Raw genomic sequence first — 18,834 nt, forward strand, 5'->3', positions numbered from 1 at the left:
GGTCTGGCCCCAGCCCCTATTAGATTGAATAAACAGGGTGCTGCTGTACCTGTTAGTTCACACCAACAACATCCACCTGGGGCAGTTAGCATTTGGTGCGCTCTGCAGTTCACACCCCCATAGTCTGCACTGCGGCACAGTTTAGATGTAGCCTATAAGTGAAGCCTCTGTTAAAGTTGTGATGTGGGTGAGAGCTGCCTGTGAGTTCTGTGTACGCAACTTCTGCACTGGTCCTACTCTGCAGAGAGTGTTGCTGTCCTCTTCTACTGTGGATTTATTGGTTTATCTGTTCTCTAGTTGTAGCATGAGCTTGGGTCATGGGGGGGGTTGTTGGTTGGGAAGGAGTGTGTCACAGGGGGCCCTGCCCCCGTAGGCCCAGTGTGGGGTTGGTACACCCCGCCACACAATCGTGGGGACTCCCTGTTGGATCAGGCAGTTTCGATCAGGGGGCCTCGGGGCCCTGGCCGGGCCCAGCAAACAGTCTGTGCCTCCCAAGCCTCCTAGCTGGGGCAAGCAATAGCAGTTGGGGGGCTCTAATCCTCTTGGCAGGGCAGAGCAAAGCAAATAGTCTGCAACCCCTGGGCAGGGCAGAGCAAAGCAAATAGTCTAGGCCCCTAAGCCTCCTGGCTGGGGCAGGCAATAACAGTCAAGGGGCTCTGACACTCTGGGCAGAGCGGGACAGAGCAAACAGTCAGTCTGTAGCCCTTGAGCAGGGCTGAGCAAACAGTCAACCCATGGCTTTAGCCCCCAGTAGCCACACCTAGTGGCAAGTGCAGAGTGGGGGAGAGGAAGAGAGGAACCAGGGCCCACCCCACTCCACCGGGTTCCGACCCAGGGCCCTATGAAGCTGGGAAATTCCCGGTTAAAGGTTGGCGCATCGGCTTCTAATACATTCCCTGGGTCATTTCCTACTGCAAGGCTCATCTCAGGAATCTCCTCGGCTGGCAGCGGCTCAGCGTCCCAGGCAGTCTCTGTGGTTGGCTGGTCGTCCGTAGCGTAGTCCGGGTCCACGGTTCCCACTGCTTGGGGAGTTGCTGGTGCCTCTGCGGGAGCCTGCAGCACACATTCTTCTTCCTCTTCAGCCAGCCCTGACTGACCTGGGCTGCCTCCTTTTAGCTGTCCCTTCCACCTGGAGCATGCGCAGCAAGGGCGAGGGGGTGTGGCATCCTGGGCCCACAGTGACTGGTCCTGTCCCGGTGGCCCAGTGCAGGGTTGGTACACCCCCTCACAGAGTGTCCCTAGCATGTTCTGACCTTGTCCCGCAGGTAGCCTCACTCAGCCTTCCCCAATCCCCACCATGTGGATCTCTGTTTTGGAGTGACTTTATCCCGTATAGCATCAGGGTTTTATTTGCTGAAAGCTGTGGAGTAGACAGGACCAAGAATTTTACTGCCCCTCATCCTGAGTGGGAATACCAGAGTAAGGTTGATCGGTACAGGCTGACTCCTTCGTATGTTCACTGTTGTGCCTTCTCTCTTGAGCAGGAGATCGTGTGTATCTACTTTCAGCAGTTTTCCTACTCTTGTTGGCAGCAACAGGTGCCAAGGCTCTGCAGAGGGGAGCACGAACAGTAGGTAGAAGTCACACACACAGAGCTCATAGGTAGCTCCCAACCATAACGCAACTCCAGCAGAGACTGCACTGGTGGAGCCTCTTGTCAGAGACAAACCAACATAACGCACTTGCTATACTTTGGTTTGTATTTTTTCACGTACTGTCTAAGAGCTGGAATCTGGCTGGTTCTAGTCAGCGTAAAGATAACTTGGAGATCCACAAGGTGGGGCAGGCACTTCAGTTTGAAGTCCTCTGCTCTGGAATTGACCGATGTGTGAGCTCTCACGGAGAATATACCAATACCACATTTGGGAAATAAACCCAGAGCTGGAGAGCCTGAGCCCCATCTCATTTACTGTAAAACTAAGATGGAAAGAGGTTTTATCGGGGCACTGTCTGGCTTATTAATCATGTTTTGTGCTTCTATACATTCACATGACTATTGGCAAATTAACTTCTGGGTTTCGGTTGCACTTGATTTACCTGTCCAGCTGTGTAATTGTTTTGTTCACTGGGGTTCCCTCATAGTATTATCTCACACACCCATCTTGTGACCTGTAGTCTTTCAGCAAAGCTTCCTCTTGGCTCTTTGCTGTTCCTTAGGAGAACAAGCTTGTTGGAGTTTGCTTAGTAAGCTGGAAGATGCAGCTCTGACAGGCCCAGCCATAAACTCTGTGGTTACTGTTTTATGTTACTTACATTTTTCTTACGTTCTTCAATGGGGTGGTGAGAGAGAACGCAGTGTTAGCTGTTGAAATTGATTCTTTCCTTTCTTACTCTGTGATAGACATACTGGAGCAGCAAGAGCTGCAGTGGATAACCTAACCAAGAGTTTAGCCATAGAGTGGGCCCACAGTGGAGTGAGAATCAACTCTGTAGCCCCTGTAAGTAACAACACACAATATGATCAAGCTTATCAATGGTATAGTCCCAGGTTTAAGACTTTTCAAAGCCAACTGGGGTGGGGGGTAGAAATGCAGAATTTATGGACGTTGTGTGGCTAAATCCCCATGTCTGCTTCGAACTCTCAATTTCATTTAGCACCACCACTCTAAAGAGTTCTTAACATCTTCAGGGCCCTCTGAGTCTGTTTGCACTGACTGGATGGTCTGTCTGTTAGGAACATGGGGTCAGTAAAATCACTTCTACTTCTGTGTTTACATTAGCACTTCCCCTACTTTTCTTCTTTAGGGGAAAGATACTTGGGGAGTGGGGGAGAAATGTCTTTCAAAAGCACATTATGAAAACATACACAATGCTCAGAATTTCAATGGAGGGTCTCTAAGGTGCCACAAGTACTCCTGTTATTTTTGCGGATACAGACTAACACAGCTGCTACTCTGAAATGGAGGGTGTGTGATTCAGGAGGTGTGCTATATAGAAAGGACAGTTATGTAATGATGGTGTAGGGACTGGGAGTTGAGAAATGGCTTCTGTCCCCAGCTCTGACACAGAATCTCTCCCACTAGGATGTCAAACAGGTTCTTAATCTCTTTTGCCATAACCCCATTTTACATATGAGGAAATTATTTGGGGGCAAAAATGGATGTTTGGAGAGAGCAAAAGAATTCACTATATAAGAGTGTGTGGTGGTTACTCATGATTCATATCAATGAAACACACGTAGACAGGAATCCAATGTACAGGCTTAACTAAAACATGCTTGCCAGATCACTGGGGAACTAATTATGTATTGAGTAACTGGTTGAAATTATGTTATGGAAAGACTAACTACCTATTCCTAATGCATGCTGCTGTGAATTAAGAGACATGGCAGCCTTAGCTTTGAATTTTGATATTGCTTCAGTTCTAGTTGTTGTAAGTTGCATCCTAAACCACAGTCTGTTTCTGTAGATTTGATTTATTTTTTTTGTTGAGAGATATGTGGGAGGAGCAGAATTTTCCCCGCTACTTTCCCATTCAAAATCCATATTGCGTTCTCTTGACAGAAGTCAGAGTTGGGAAAAGGCCAGCAAGGGGACCATTCTTCTGCCTGTATGGGATGGCGTGTGTTCAGTTAAGCTTCCTATCAGAAACAAGCAGTATTGTTGGTATTGGGATGGGCTGTTTAATTGGATGCACACAGTGCAGCTCCATTCAGGTAGAGAAACTCCAGCTTCCTCAGAGGTCTCTGCATTTGGGTAAAGGCTGCATTCTGGCTCTTGTGAAGCTTAATTGACCATATATTTGCAATGGGAACTATTGAATGACTTAAATGTTGAGATTTTTGCCTAGTTTCTTAGGTTTATTAAGTCTTGGAGAAATACATTAACATGGCTTGTGTGTAATAAGACCTAATGCGTGTCTGGCTTTTTGAAAAGACTTAATAATTATCCATTTAATCACATCAGTTATACATTATTGCATATGCCAAGCAGCATCTCGGATAAGCAAACATATATTTTTTTTTAATTCACGCTGTGCTTGCATTTTAATACGTCATGTACCCAGTGCACACTACTATAATTGTCAGATATATCAAATTATGTATTAACATTAGAGGACAGTTATTTACTGGCTAGCCTGTAATGGTTTCATTACTGTCAATTATGAAAATCCATATTGTAATCAGGAGACACACAGATATGCACAACTATCCTGTATGGGCGCACCACTTTTGCGGTAACCCCCAAGAACGTTTCACTGTAGGATCTGGGCAGGGGCACCAAGGAAACATGTATGGGGGAAGCAAAGTGTGTTTCTAAAGGAAATAACTTGCTTGTGCATTTAAACACTATTCCCCTAATTCCAACAAAGCTGTGGTCCACATTCCTCTAAGACTCCTATCACCTTAATAGCCACCCTATGGATTAATGACATGGAAAATTTTGGCTGGAATTCAGAACATTTCTCCGGTTTACAAAACCAACAGTCTTGACCCATGCAGATTATGCACATAGCTGGTCATATGACCGTGCCATCGCTGGTAATTAGTAACAATGGTCAATGATGGGATATTAAAAGTTACTACAGAGAACTTTTTTCCGGAGGGTCTGGCTGGAGAATCTTGCCCGCATGCTCGGGGTTCAGCTGATCGCCATATTTGGGGTCGGGAAGGAATTTTCCTCCAGGGTAGATTGGCAGAGGCCCTGGAGGTTTTTCGCCTTCCTCCGCAGCATGGGGCAGGGGTCGCTTGCTGGAGGATTCTCTGCGACTTGAAGTCTTTAAATCATGATTTGGGGACTTCAACAGCTGAGTCAAGGGAGAGAATTATTCCAGGAGTGGGTGGGTCAGCTTTTGTGGTCTGCATCATGCGGGAGGTCAGACTAGATGATCATAATGGTCCCTTCTGACCTTAAAGTCTATGAGTGTCTTCCAGTTGCTGTTACTTTCATCTTCCCTCCCCCATCCCTTCTATCTGCTACAACCTTCTTAATCTAGAGTGGAAAGTCTTCAGGGCAGGGACAGTCTCTTTCTCTACATCCATACAGAACCTAAAACATGGGGCCCTGAATCTGGCTGGGACTCTGGGTGGTACCAGAACACACATAGCCAGTGTAGGGGTCTGTAAGAGAAGAAGGAACCTTTGGCTGTCCTATTTGAATTATTTTGCTCTCCTCCAATGAAAGCAAATTTTAAATATTTGTAATTCCAAAAAGAATCTTTTGGGTTCAGATTTTTATACCCAACGTTTGGAGCTGTTGAGCTGAGATTGAGGAATTAATTACAAATTCAGGAAAACTAGGATTTTGAATGGAAAGACCAGCATAACCATAACTAATGACTTGAATGACACTGTTATAATAATGAAGATGCTAGTAGCTACCTGCATTATAACTAAAGTGTCTTCTTATTCTGTCCAAGCCCAGTTTAACAAACTCACAGCCAAGTGCTATTTAGATGTAAAAATGTGTCAAGGTTTTAAACTTTTCAGAGTTTCAATTTATGCAACAATACTTGGATCTCACTGTGCTTTTTGTTTTCAATATAGGGAGTAATATTTTCAGAAACCGCTGTTGCAAACTATAACGAACTTGGTGAAGAGATGTTTAAAAACTACATCCAAAAGATTCCGGCCAAGAGACTGGGAATTCCTGAGGAGGTAATGCATTTCAGAACATGTTCACTGATTCTACCTCCTGTAGCTCTGTCCTGACACCATTATAGTATATGGAGGACAATAACAGATTAATTTGTAAGTACTTGTTCCTGGTAAAATAAGTTCTCAACTTAGTTACAAAGGAAACTGACTAAATGAGAAAAGAATTGAAAGTATTGAACAGTAACGTCAGAAAGTAAAAGCATAAGGGATTAAGCCATCTTCCAGTCAAATGCTGATCAGTCAGAACACTCTTTTCTTTGACAAAATAATGAAGCCTCTTTAAATCTTTTTCTGGCCTCGGTATGGAAGGTAGAGAGTGACAGTCTGCTGCTCAACTTAAACATTTTGTTGTATTAAACCATATTACTGTAGTGATAGCCATGGCTGTTGTTGGGAACTTGGTTTAAAGTGGCTGATGACCCATATCCCCAGGTATCTGCACAAAATGAGTATGCCTCAGTAGGTGTCTCACACCTAAATCAGCCATTACATACTTTGTAACAGACACAAATCCCCAGAAATCTGAGTGAGTAAATGGCATAATTCTTCATTGTTAGGTCTCGCCTACAGTGTGTTTCCTGCTCTCTCATGCTGCGTCCTTTATAACTGGGGAAACTGTGAAGGTGGATGCTGGTCAAAGCTTATATTCCTCCACTTGGGAAATACCAGGTAAAAATGAGTTGATGGGATAGTGTCTTCCAGTGATGAAACTTGGGAAGGGGGGTGATTGGGTGTGGGAGGATATAAGAATAGAGGGCTAGTTTTGCAAATGAACTGATTGTTTTTGGTATCACTTCTCCCAGATCATAACAGGTGGCCTTCAGCACCAGAAGGAGACAATTCCAAGGCACTCAGAAAGATGCTTTCTGGCAAGACTACATCAAAGCTGTGAAGACATGAGACTCTACCCCATCCCCAATGGAAATGCTGACAATCTAACACTTACCTTTGTTTTGTAATTCTAAGTAAATTTGGGTTTCCTGCTCGTGATGCAAACACACCGGAGTGCCTTGATCTTCATATATTTGTAAGCTAGCCCATAAAATCCTTATATAGTGAATATTCTCCTCTGAAAATTCCCCCTGCCTCAGAAGGTTTGGGAACGATCAATTCGTCATTACATCAGCATTCAACAGCTTCCACATGAAAGAAGCAATGAAGAATCCCCAGTAGATGTGGCCAAAATCTTGCTCTAAATCTAGTGAATAAAAAGCCAGGAGAGGCAGGCACTCTCCATCTTAGGCAGGATATTAGCGTAGGCAATATCGAAGTGATTGAAAGAGAAACATCCATAGCCTGTAATGAGTGGGAAATGTCAGCTGAAGCCCTTATCCTGGATGACTTTGGAAAGAATGGAGTTTGACTCTCTGGGGAATGTTAGTTTCTGCACAGAACTAGCATTCTGGGCTGCGTCAGTCTGGGTACTCAGCTCATAGCCTGGGCTGCCCAAGAATAATTAGAACGGCTAATTAAAGTGCACACACAGCTGAACTGCACTGGGAATGAAGCTATCTGTGATGATCACCGCATGATAATACAGTCAATACTTCTGTATCTTTCAAAATCAATAAAACATACCAAGTTGGTGACATTGAGTGTGCTGGCTGTAAATCTAATTCAACAAAACCACCTCACAGAGCAGCACTGGTTAATACTATTGATTTATGCTTCACATCTTTTGGTGTATGTACTTTCTGTGACACTTTCTCAGGGAGCCAGGACTGAGAGTCGCCTTGTCATCCCTCTGCCTCTAGTGCGGGTGCTTAACTGGGTGCCAGTTCTCTGACACCAGTCTGTTAGCTACCCAAACAATCTCCTCTGGGCTGTGCCAGCCCTTACTTTGCCTTGCAGGTTAACAATAGGTGCATCTGAGCCCAAAGCATTTCCTGTAGTATCCAGCCCCTGTCAGTGGACAACTCACAGAAATTACCAGGGTCGCTATCCCCAAGGGGACAGTGTATACATTAGCTTGTTTGATTCAACTGAGGATCAACTCCTATAGAACAGCATAGCACGGAGATATATTTTGAATGAAAACAATAATAAATTCACTGTCAAAGATTAAGATTTAAGAGCTAGTGGGGAAGGATAATGAAAACAGAAATGGTTACCTATAAAACCGTCATAAAATGCAAATCTGGATCTACACTTATCAATGGTTACCTTTCCTATATAATAAAGTAGATTTTGCGCCAAAGGTTCAGGCTTTTACGGAGCTAGCTAGTTTCAGACAAACCAGGATCCAAGCATTCATGAAGCACCTCTTCCTCCCCCTCTCCCCCCAGTGAGTTTCCTCACTGGATGACAATAAATAAAATGCCAGGAGATATTTTGTTAATCTTCAAAGTTCTTTTTTTGCCTCCCACAAACAGGACAACCCCTGAGACTTAGTCAACAGTGTCTTCCCACCCCCCTGTTGACTTCATATGTAAATTGAGCCCCTGTTGTGTTAGTTTACAATGCTTCATTTTTGTGTGAACTGAGATAGACAGGTGAATAGACCGCCTAACCCCTGTCTGAAGGAAAACTGTTTTCTCTTTGGTCGGTGACAGACTTAAAAACATACTTTTATTACATATACACAACTCCTTAAATGTCATCCGTACGTACATCATGCAGTGATTATAAGGATCAGTATGACATAAGGCTTTATTAGACACCTTCTGTGATGGGGTGGACTAGGTCCAGAGGCCCCCTGCTGGAGGCCTCACAGCCATGTGTCACCCCCCCCTCTGTCACCCCAGAATAGAATAGCAGAGAAGTCCTCCAGGCAGCCTAGAATGGCTGCACAGAAGCAACCAGTCAGAGGGGCTGCTGGAGCAAGCAATCGTGCCCGAAGGGCCATATAAAAGGCAAGCAGCAGAGCAGAGAATTCAGTTCCTGCCTGGAGCTTGAAGAGAGAGGACTGGGTGCCTAGCTGGATGGATGAGCAGCAGGATCGTGGGCAGGTCAGTGCAGGCGGACTGAGCCCAGAACCTGGCCTGACCAGGCAAAGGCACTGAGATGGGCCCAGCTGGTCTGGTTTCAGATTGAGCGCAAGGAGGACTGCTGTGGGTACTGAGATGGGCGTTGGTTAGGTTGTTGAAGGAGGCAGGGCCTCTGGGAAGAAGCCTTAGAGCTACGGCCCCATACCAGGGCCGGGAAAAAAGCCCAAGACTGTATACCCCGGAAAGGGGGGGGACAGTGAATGCATCTCAGAGTGCTGAGTTGCTTAAGACCTGCTCAAAAGAACTGTGATTGCAGGCACTATCAGCCAGGGAAGAGGGCACTTGCAAGAGGCAGGTGATGACCCCATTATACCTTCCATTATATTCTTTATGGATAAATACTATGAAAGCCGTGTGTTGGGTGTAGTGAGTTTGTCAGGCCTGCTAAGACTTGCTGTTACAGAACAGTAAATTCTTTCCAGTTGGCACCAGTGTGTCTCACTCTCCTTAGAAGTTTAAAGTGCTGTTGAAGACCATTGCAGAATGTGAATGATTTCTGTATGTTGAGTTCCATACAATAGAATAAATTAATTATAAATGTGACCAGGGTCCTAGTGGGGGCTAACTATGGTCACTCAATTAAGATGAACTGCAAAGAGTGGGGCAGACAAACCCCATAAAGCTGGTGGATATTCCAGTACTTAGATTCACCAAGCCAGCATCAAACAGCTTCTTTGTTACCTTACTAGTTACTTGGAAGTCCAAACAACACAGTTCCCTTAAAGTGATCCATCCTCAGGCCTCCATTGAGGTACCTAAGTCAAATATAATGATTTCTGAAAATCTTATTTCATCATATAAAAGAAAAGGTTCTACCAATCCCAAAGGATCGGACACATTACCTCCCAGGTTAATGAATGTTTCAGATCTTACCCAAATACACGCTACAGCCAATTCTTACTAACTAAACTAAAATTTATTAAAAAACAAGAGAAAGAGAGAGTATGGTTAAAAGATCAATATACATACAGACATGAGTTCAATTCATTGAGGTGCAGATTCATAGCACTGATGGTGAGCTTTGTAGTTGCAAAGAGTTCTTTCAGAAATAGTTCATAGTTTATAGTCCAATGTCCAAATATCACATTCAGGGCGGTACCAGCATAACTGAGACCCCAGTCTTGTGACTCAAACTTCCCCCGATGAAGCTTAAGCAGACCTGAGATGAACAGGATCAGGACCCAAGGATCTTTTTATACGGTGTTCTAGCATCCTACTTGACCACACAGTCCTGGTTAAACAATAGGCTTTTGATGTAATCGTTTGCTTTCTAAACACCACCAGTAATTAGTTACACAAATTAACGTAGGGCAATTTATCCATTAGGCAGTCTATTACAAATGTCAAAGAGACATATAGACAATGACATTATTTTACCCAAGATTCATCCAAATGTTAATATTCCCTTTTGATCTCTGAATCAATAGATATAGTGACAGACAGGAACTGTCTGTTTATGTCTGATTGTCGGAGCCCTGGGCGCCTGGGACCCCTGCAACGAGCGTGTGCTGCGGACCTGCGGGATCGGTCGACGCTACGCACAGCTCATGCGGCGCCTCATGGTCTCAGACACCATCCGATGGTCCAGGGACATCTACATCGAGCACATCACTGGCCACCGACAGTACCAGGAGGCGTGATCCAGAGTGACATCGTTCTCCCACTACGAGAAAGGGACCAAGTGACCTTCTCCGTTGGATCATATGAACTGGAACCATAAACTCCCTGAACATTAAATCTCACCAAAGGAGGGTCAATCCATTCTCATCATCATATCCACTCATTATACTCCACACCCGAATATAGCCACTTTATGAACTTCATACCCTCATATCTCAATGCCCATCAACCCTTTACCCCCAATCGGGGATATTACATCTCTAAACTTGAATCTCCTCTCTTATCACTTTAATCCTTCATCTTGTAAGTTTTGGGCATGCAGTGTGTAACTGTATTTAAAACTATTTTATAAACTCATTGCTTCCTGTTCTTACTGGCAGGGACCAGAGTTCAGGACTGTGTCTTCACCTGCAAGAACATGTAACTTTGAGCATATAAGGTAGCTTAAGAAACTGTTCTGTTGTGTAGGTGCTTGAGATGTCTTCAGTTGTTGCAGGAGAAACTGTGATGTCTGCACTCATTTTCTTAGCCAGTTAAAGATCAACTGAAAGGCTTTTAAGTGTCACTTTCTGCATTTTCATAATTCCAGCGGTGTCTTAACTCAGCTGGGATAAATTCATTTGGGTTATAATGCCACAAAAATGCACGTTTCTGCGTGATTAGTAAAGTGGATAACTTTCATCTAAAATTTCATAACTTTTAGTACATGTTTACCATATCTACCACATCAGCAGTGGCGTAGCCAGGGTTGCAGCCGAGGAGGAGCGGCGGAGAAAAAAGGCGCCGGTCCTTGGGTGGCATTTTGGCGGCCCTGCGCATGCGCCGAAATGCCGCCGAAAGACGGAGCGGTGTATGCGCAGGGCCACCCGGCTTCCCCATCCGGAGCGCTGTCCGGGGCACTGAGACCCCCGGCCACGCTCTCAGGGCCGGAGTCCCGGCCAGAGCGCCGGGAGCCTGCGGCCCCGTTCCGCCGGTCGCCCGGAGCGCCGGGAGCCAGCCTGCGGCCCCGTTCTGCCGGCCGCCCGGAGCGCCGGGAGCCAGCCTGCGGCCCCGTTCCGCCGGCCGCCCGGAGCGCCGGGAGCCAGCCCGCGGCCCCGTTCCGCCGGCTGCCCAGAGCGCCAGGAGGCGGGAGCCAGCAGGCCAGCCCGCGGCCCCGTTCTGCCGGCCGCCCGGAGCGCCGGGAGCCAGCAAGCCAGCCCGCGGCCCCATTCCACCGGAGCGCTGGGAGCCAGCCCGCGGCCCCGTTCCGCAGGCGCCACTTTTGGGGAATGTGGTCAGGGGAAGCGGCTGCTTCCCCTGAACCCCGCTAGCTACACTATTGCACACCAGGGGTCGGCAACCTTTCAGAAGTCGTGTGCCAAGTCTTCATTTATTCACTCTAATTTAAGGTTTCGCGTGCCAGTAATACATTTTAATGTTTTTAGAAAGTCTCTTTCTATAAGTCTATAATATATAACTAAACTATTGTTGTATGTAAAGTAAATTAGGTTTTTAAAATGTTTAAGAAGCTTCATTTAAAATTAAATTAAAATGCAGAGGCCCCTAGACCGATGGCCAGGACCTGGGCAGCGTGAGTGCCACTGAAAATCAGCTTGCGTGCCGCCTTCGGCACCCGTGCCATAGGTTGCCTACCCCTGTACCACACTAACATGGTATATATGTGTGGTGTTAGCATTCAGTTTAAAACAGATGTCCCCAGATAGGCCTCTATTACCATTTGCCACAATGGCCAAAACTAAAATAAGTGATGGATTGTTCTGTTTGGTTTGTGACAGCAGAAATCCACAACTGGAGGCAGGCAGCTGGTGCGAAATGGAAGCAAAAGGGTCTTCGTTAACATTTAATCTTGGATTCTGTGTAAGACTTGGTTGCCGGTTGTCTGTCTCCAACACAGTGAAGCTGCTTGGTTTTGGTAATAAAATATAACAACTTCCTGAGTTCCTTAATGTTATAAAAACATTAATACTGGTTCTGAGCGGGAGGAGGGGTTGAGCATATAAAGCCAAGAAGCTTTTGTATTAGATTTAATTTCATACTGATAACTGTTTATCTGAGTAAGTCATTACTCATTGATCTAGTAGTGAGACAGGACCTGTAAAGAGATGAAATCATCTCCTTCAAACCTGCCAGTGTGGGCATGTCCTTCCTACAGTAAGTATTAGATAAGGTAAACAATTGGAGAACATTCCTGGAAGAAAATCCGGTCATTAAGTTGACTAAAACCCAGTGACATGATCAACTGCATTTGCTTAAGTGCAATTCTTAGCTTGCCAAGATAACCATATTTCTACATTTCATTTATTCCTGTGTAAGAAATTAAAACTAAACACAAGATCCCTGTATAGAGTTCATGCAACTTCCCCTCCGCATATGTTTGGCTTCTGAACTTCGAGGATCCACAAAAGACTGCTGATTGGAAGTGAACTGAAGCTTGTTTTAGGAACCTAAACCACTTGCCTATACAGTATCCCAGAGCACTGGTTCTCAAACTGGGTTGGGACCTCGTTTAATGGGGTCACCCAGAGCTGGTGTTAGACTTGCTGGGGCTGAAGCCGAAGCCTGAGCCCCAATGCCTGGGGTCAAAGCCGAAGCCCAAGGGCTTCAGCCCTGGGTGGCAGGGCTCAGGTTACAGCCCCCTCACCTGGGGCTGAAGCCCTTTGGCTTTGCCCCTCCCCCACCGTGAAGTGTAGTGGGCTCAGGCTTTGCCCCTCCCCCCCCCCCCACACACACTTGAGGTGGCAGGGCGCACACAGGCTCCGGTCCCCCCTCCTGGGGTCATGTAGTAATTTTTGTTGTCAGAAGGGGCTCGCGGTGCAATGAAGTTTGAAAACCGCTGAGCTACAGAGAGAGTCAACCATAAACCAAAAAGAAAATAAAATAACGTAATTTGCATAATATAAAATGACTCCTTGTCCTCTGTACTCAAAGTATCTGCTGATTTATTTTTTTGACTGTACTGTATGAATCTACATATAGAGGAGCGGGATATTATGTGATTATGGTGGAATACAACATTAGCATCACTTAAAATGCATCCTCAAATAGGGGGAAATATTGATTCCCTTTGCAATTTTGTACTTGAGAAACAGTGTTAGGCCTTACATCTGGTATATGCTGAAGCTTGTAGTGTCATGAACACACAGGCACATGCATACTTTACATATCAGTACCGTAGCTTCTTTTCCTGTTGTTTTTAGTCTAGTGGTCCGACTGTTTTTGGGTTGGAGCCTCTTTCCTCAGTGGAGGAACACTCTTCACACCTGAGTGTTTTGGCCATTTCTCTCCCTTTTCTCACTGGGATAGAAAAACATAACTTTATTTGGGGGTCTTGAAACCTGTTATGAAAGTGGCATGCTGAAGCGGTCTGCTGGCCGTATTGCCAGCTGTAGATGTGGAAACAGAGATTAAAAATCAGTCTGCAGATCTGCTGCTATGCCATTCTGGCAACAAAAACAACAAGGAGTCCTTGTGGTACCTTAGAGACTAACAAATCTATTTGGGCATAAGCTTTTGTGGGCTAAAACCCACTTCATCAGATGCATGGAATGGGAAAAAAAACAGTAGGCAGGTATATATACACAGTCCATGAAAAGATGGGAGTTGCCTTACCAAGTGGGGGGTCAGTGCTAATGAGACAATTCAGTTAAAGTGGAAGTGGGCTGTTCTCAACAGTAGAATACCAAGGGAGGAAAAATCACTTTTGACAAGAAGGTGTGAGTAAGGGTAGGGGGGGATTAGTATGGGGAAAATTCACACCTTCTTGTCAATTGTTTGAAATGGGCCACCCTGTTTACATTGGCCTCATTACCACTGCAAAAGTGGTAATGCAATTTTGCTGATACAGACTAACACGGCTACCACGCTGAATACTGGCAACAGTCACTCTTGGTCAAAGGGCACTGAGAAGGAAAATGTATGTGTGCATGGTGAAAATATCTGTCCTGTATGTGGCTTGCTCAGGGCCGGCTCTAACTTTTAAGCGCCGCCCCCCGAGTCCCCCCCGCCGAGCGCCGTGCCGCCCCCCCCGCCGAGCGCCGCGCCGCCGGAGCCAGCCCCCCCCGAGCGCCGAGCGCCGCCCCCCCCGCCGAGCGCCGCCGGAAACCCCCCCCCCCGAGTGCCGAGCCCCGCGCCGCCCCCCCGCAGAGCGCCGCGCCGCCGGAGCCCGCCCCCCGCCCCCCGCCGAGCGCCGCCGGAACCCCCCCAGCGCCGCGCCCGCGCTGCCCCCCCGCCGAGCGCCGCGCTGCCAGAGCCCGCCGAGCGCCGCACCGCCGGAGCCCCCCCCCCTGCGGAATGCCGCGCCGCGCTCCCCCCGCCGCCCCTTACCAGGTGCCACCCCAAGCATGTGCTTGGTTGCCTGGTGCCTGGAGCCGGCCCTGGGCTTGCTTAGCTCTTCTGGAGCTACCTAATCATATCCCAACAGGGAACGTGAAGGTAGCCACAGAAAATGGTAGGGGGAGATTTTTACTGAGGTTTAAATGACCACACACCAGCCGCTGCTTATGAATGTTGCTTGTGACATAGAACTGTAGTGAGTAAAAAGCAATACCATCAGAATAAACATTACCTCTGGCGTTCTTCTCTAGAAATGATCTCCCCTATGTTTCTTTACTCTTATAGTCTACCTCTGCTTTTCTCTCTTTACCTATTCCGCCTCATGACACCAGTTAAGCATCCATTTATTCAGTTAGTGTCTTTTCACCAAACTGATAAACTACTTCCTTGCTGATATTTCTTATTATTGTGTGTGAATATGCAGGAGTGCTTCACCCAACCCCAAAACTAATATGGTTCCATGAATGGCTATCTTTTAATCAGACTTGACGTACACTGTAGAGACAGTTACCTTTTCCACCAGCCTGAATTATCAGTATTTTGCATACTTATTTAGACAATAAGGAAGAACCAGTTGCAAAAACTTCATTCGTTAGAGGTTAATGATTATCATTATGGATGCTTCAGGGAATATGTTCTGGTTCTCAATGCAAGTCAGCAGTAAGGTGCAGTGTCTGCCTCAGTGTATGTAATTTTTAACGAGTATCATGAGGCAATAGCTGCCTGTGACCAACTTTTATAGCTGTGTTTAGTCTTTGAATGGACAAGTAGGATATCCTGTATAATCTCAAAGGAAGCAGAGCATAGCGTGTGCCATAATGGAATAATTTCATCCCCTTCTAACGACTATCCACTCTTGCGCTGTCTCAGGTAGCTGGGCCAGCTTGCCGCAGGCTGACATTAAGGAAAATAATCTTGTTTAAAAAAATCAACATTGCCAGTGTTCCGGATTGCTGAGTATGGCTGAGTCTCTGGCTGAAGATAGATGAGCTGCCTCATAAACTTACGTTATGGGGCTTGAGCAGACAAACCTGTCAGCTGAGATGTCTCTCCCTGATCTGATTTACAATGTGTTTTCCCCCCCATAGAAATAGCTCAAGAACTCCCTTTCAAGGTACTAAATGATGACATTATTTCCCATCACTTTATTTCCCTCCCAAATATTACAATCTAAATCAGCCTGTAGCGGGGTGGTTACTCGCTCCAGCCCTGACAGGGTTAAAACCAGCCCTGGCTGAGGGCTGGAGGGCTAGGAGAACAGCCCAGGCTGAGGCTGGCCCAGCTTGCCCTATAAAGGCTTGAGCCAGGCACTCAAGCAAACTCTCTCTCTGCCTTTAGAGGGAAAAGGGCCTGGCTACTAGGGATCGTACCTGGGTACCTAAAATGGAGCAGGGCTGGGGGAAGGCAAGAGGAGCTGGGGAGCTCCAGCCTGGAAACCCCCCAGGCTGCAGGCCTAGGGTAAAGCCAACTGGGTACTGGGGTTGCAGAGGGGCAGCCCATGGGTAGGCAGAGGCAGCAGGTCCAAACCCCTTTGCCTGTGATGAGTGGCTGATACTGCAGTCTGCCCCAGTGAATGGGGGCTAGATGGAGACTGGGCAGTAGCTAAGACTGAGGCAAAGTGGGGATAGTGGGTGGGGGTTCCCCTGGGAGAGGGAGACCCATAACTGTGGGGATACTGCCAGGGGGCAGCACCCAGAGAAAGGGGCACCGGGGTCCTGGGAGGGACATGGGGCCAGTGGCAAGGCGGATCATCGGCCTGTAGAGGGCGCTCCAAGGCTGGGAGAGCTAATTCCCGAGGACAACCAGTAGGTTTTTTGTTTTTTTTTCCCTCCTGAGCTTAAGTGGTATGTAGGGTCTCTTGTACCAGTGCCCCCAAGCTCTTGTGCTTTCAGCCTGTTGCCGTTAGAGATGCAGAGTTTCTTTCTTCCTGGCTAGGCTAAAGAAATAGGTTCACTAACTTTCAACTGTCTTAAGTTGTCATGGTTCTGTTTCCACCATAACTATACAGTTCCCAGAGCCATGGTATTGCAGGATCCTCCATAAATACAAGTTGTACTGATTACCACAGTAATAAATAGTCAGTTAGCAACTTGTCATTCCCTCTCCGCTGCCTTGAAGCTTTGATCTCTCTTTTTTTTTTCCCCCTCCGCTATCTCTTGCCCTGCTATTTATTTCCATCACACCTCTCTCCTTTCTTGGCCTTGCTTGTTCAAACATTTGGTGTAAGATCAATGGCCAACACTTTCAAAAGTATTTTACAAAAATAATTTTATGCCTCCATTTTTGGGTACCCAATTTAAGACACTTTTAAAGGGGCCTGACTTTCACAGGATGGGTGCTCGGCCCTTTTGGAAGTTGAGGCCCCTCAATTTGGGTGCCCAAAATCACTAGTCACTTGCTGAAATGGTTGGCCCAACTTACTTTTTTTTAAAAGGAACAATCATGCTCTTGATTTTCTAATGTAACTCTCATCCCTCCCATTGTAACGTAAGGCTCTAGATTATTTTTCCCCTTGTTATGTTCATACAAAGCACACGGGATCTTTATAGAGGAAAGTAAATACCCAGCATTTATTGAGAATACCACAGTTAGCATATGCTTTTTAGACACACACACACACACACACTCTCTCTCTCTCTCTCTCTCTCTCTCTCTCTCTCTCTCTCCTGCTAGTGATCTTCATAGTTACCAGTCTGTTGTAGCTCGAGTCAATCTAATGGCCAGTTAGATTGAGCACGAGTGTGGAGCTGGGTTCTGTCGGTCGCGATCCGATGCTCCGAGGCTTTGCAGGACTGAACCCAGAGTTCCATGACAAAACACCTCAGCTTTATAGTTGTAAATTTCCATTTGAGTCCATGCATTTTGCAATGTCATGCTGTTATCATTTGATGGTTATTGTTGGGCTTCCCATCGTTATCTTTTATTTGTTGTCTCGCCTTCGGGGGTGCCTGCCTCACCTCTGAGGTTGTCAATGCTGCTAACATGTTTAACATCGGATACAATGGATGTTTTCTGATTGTTTCCTGGTCTTTCCAAGTCTTTCACTTCTTCTTGACCATCTGGACATTTGTGATGGCTTTCACACCTTATCTTTTCCTGATGCATGCATTCCTCATTCACACAAACAATCTCTTACAGAAACCTTCAAAGGTATACAGACAGCAGTATTGTATATTCAGCAGAATACATTGTAAATCAAGCCTTGCTAAATCTTATAACTAAAACAATTCACATTGGGGCTTCAGGCCCTCAACATTCCTCTAATCTTCTTAACATAGATACAATAGAGAATCCTGTCTCTTACTTCCTAATTTGTAATACATATAGGAAACCATAGTAGCTTTATAACTTATTCTAAAACAAAAGGGTGACCATAATCACTCATAAAGATTGTTCTGGTCTGTCATTCCTTTCTGCTATTCAAAAGGGGTGGCTGACAGGATGAAATCAAATCATACATTAATTCTCATAGTACATTATAAAATCCAGCTCCTACACCCTCCCAGTCCCCACATTGTATAGCTCACTCGGGCAATTGTATAAACAAGTGCCTGTTGTTAACTTTATTAAGCCTTAGCAAGAAAAGGCAGAGGAGTGGGGGGAAAACTGTCTGTAAGGGAGATGGTCATGGGAGCAGCAGATAACTGGGGAGCATCTTAGGCCAATGAGAAAATCAGGGGTCATTATTATTTATCTATGCTGGGATAGTGTCCAAAGGATCCAGTGAGGATGTGGGTTCTATGCTGTTGATATAAACTTATAGACAAGAGGTGGAAGGATGTTCTTGTGGTTAAAGCACTAGACTGACCCTCAGAAGACTAGTATGGTAGCTTTCCTGTGACGTTTAGCCTCTTTGTGCCTCAGGAGCGTGCTCAGATACTGAGGTCGTGTAAGTATACAGACGGATGATCCATGTAGCAAAGATGTTACGATCTAAGAAGACAAAAAAAGGAGAAGAGGATACAACGTACATGCACAGTGGTCCGGGAGATGATACGGCCATGGCTTGTTAAGGTTTTTTGGGGAGGATTTAAACAAACCTGTGCAGCTGCCCTCCACTCCAGCCATTATGTGCTGGTCAGTTTCTTGTAGGTGTCAGAGTAGAAGAGGGTTCTGAGAGTGGCAGCTGAAGGAAACAGTAGTGCCTTTATGGACTAGTGCAAGGAAGGTGTTTTGGTGTGGAAGAAAGCCCAAAGGTGATAATTGGAGGATGAGATAAACAGGCTGCTATCGCTGCTGGAAGGTGACTGGGATGAGAGGAGAGCAGATAACTGTTAAAGAAGAGAATTGTGAAGGGAC

General features: G+C 46.1%; 1 protein-coding gene across 1 annotated transcript in view; it reads left to right on the plus strand.

The window, feature by feature from the left end:
• The window catches only part of PECR (peroxisomal trans-2-enoyl-CoA reductase), a 29,467-nt gene extending 22,276 nt beyond the window's left edge, over positions 1-7,191 (plus strand). Inside the window, exons 5-8 of the mRNA XM_065413497.1 lie at positions 2,342-2,438; positions 5,486-5,596; positions 6,154-6,265; positions 6,400-7,191. Coding sequence (XP_065269569.1) covers positions 2,342-2,438; positions 5,486-5,596; positions 6,154-6,265; positions 6,400-6,488 — 409 coding nt within the window. The 3' untranslated portion in view covers positions 6,489-7,191. The remainder of the gene's footprint in view (positions 1-2,341; positions 2,439-5,485; positions 5,597-6,153; positions 6,266-6,399) is intronic.
• The last annotated feature ends 11,643 nt before the right edge of the window (positions 7,192-18,834 follow it).

The sequence above is a fragment of the Emys orbicularis genome, chromosome 11 (genome assembly GCF_028017835.1).
Source record: "Emys orbicularis isolate rEmyOrb1 chromosome 11, rEmyOrb1.hap1, whole genome shotgun sequence".
Lineage (NCBI taxonomy): Eukaryota > Metazoa > Chordata > Testudines > Emydidae > Emys > Emys orbicularis.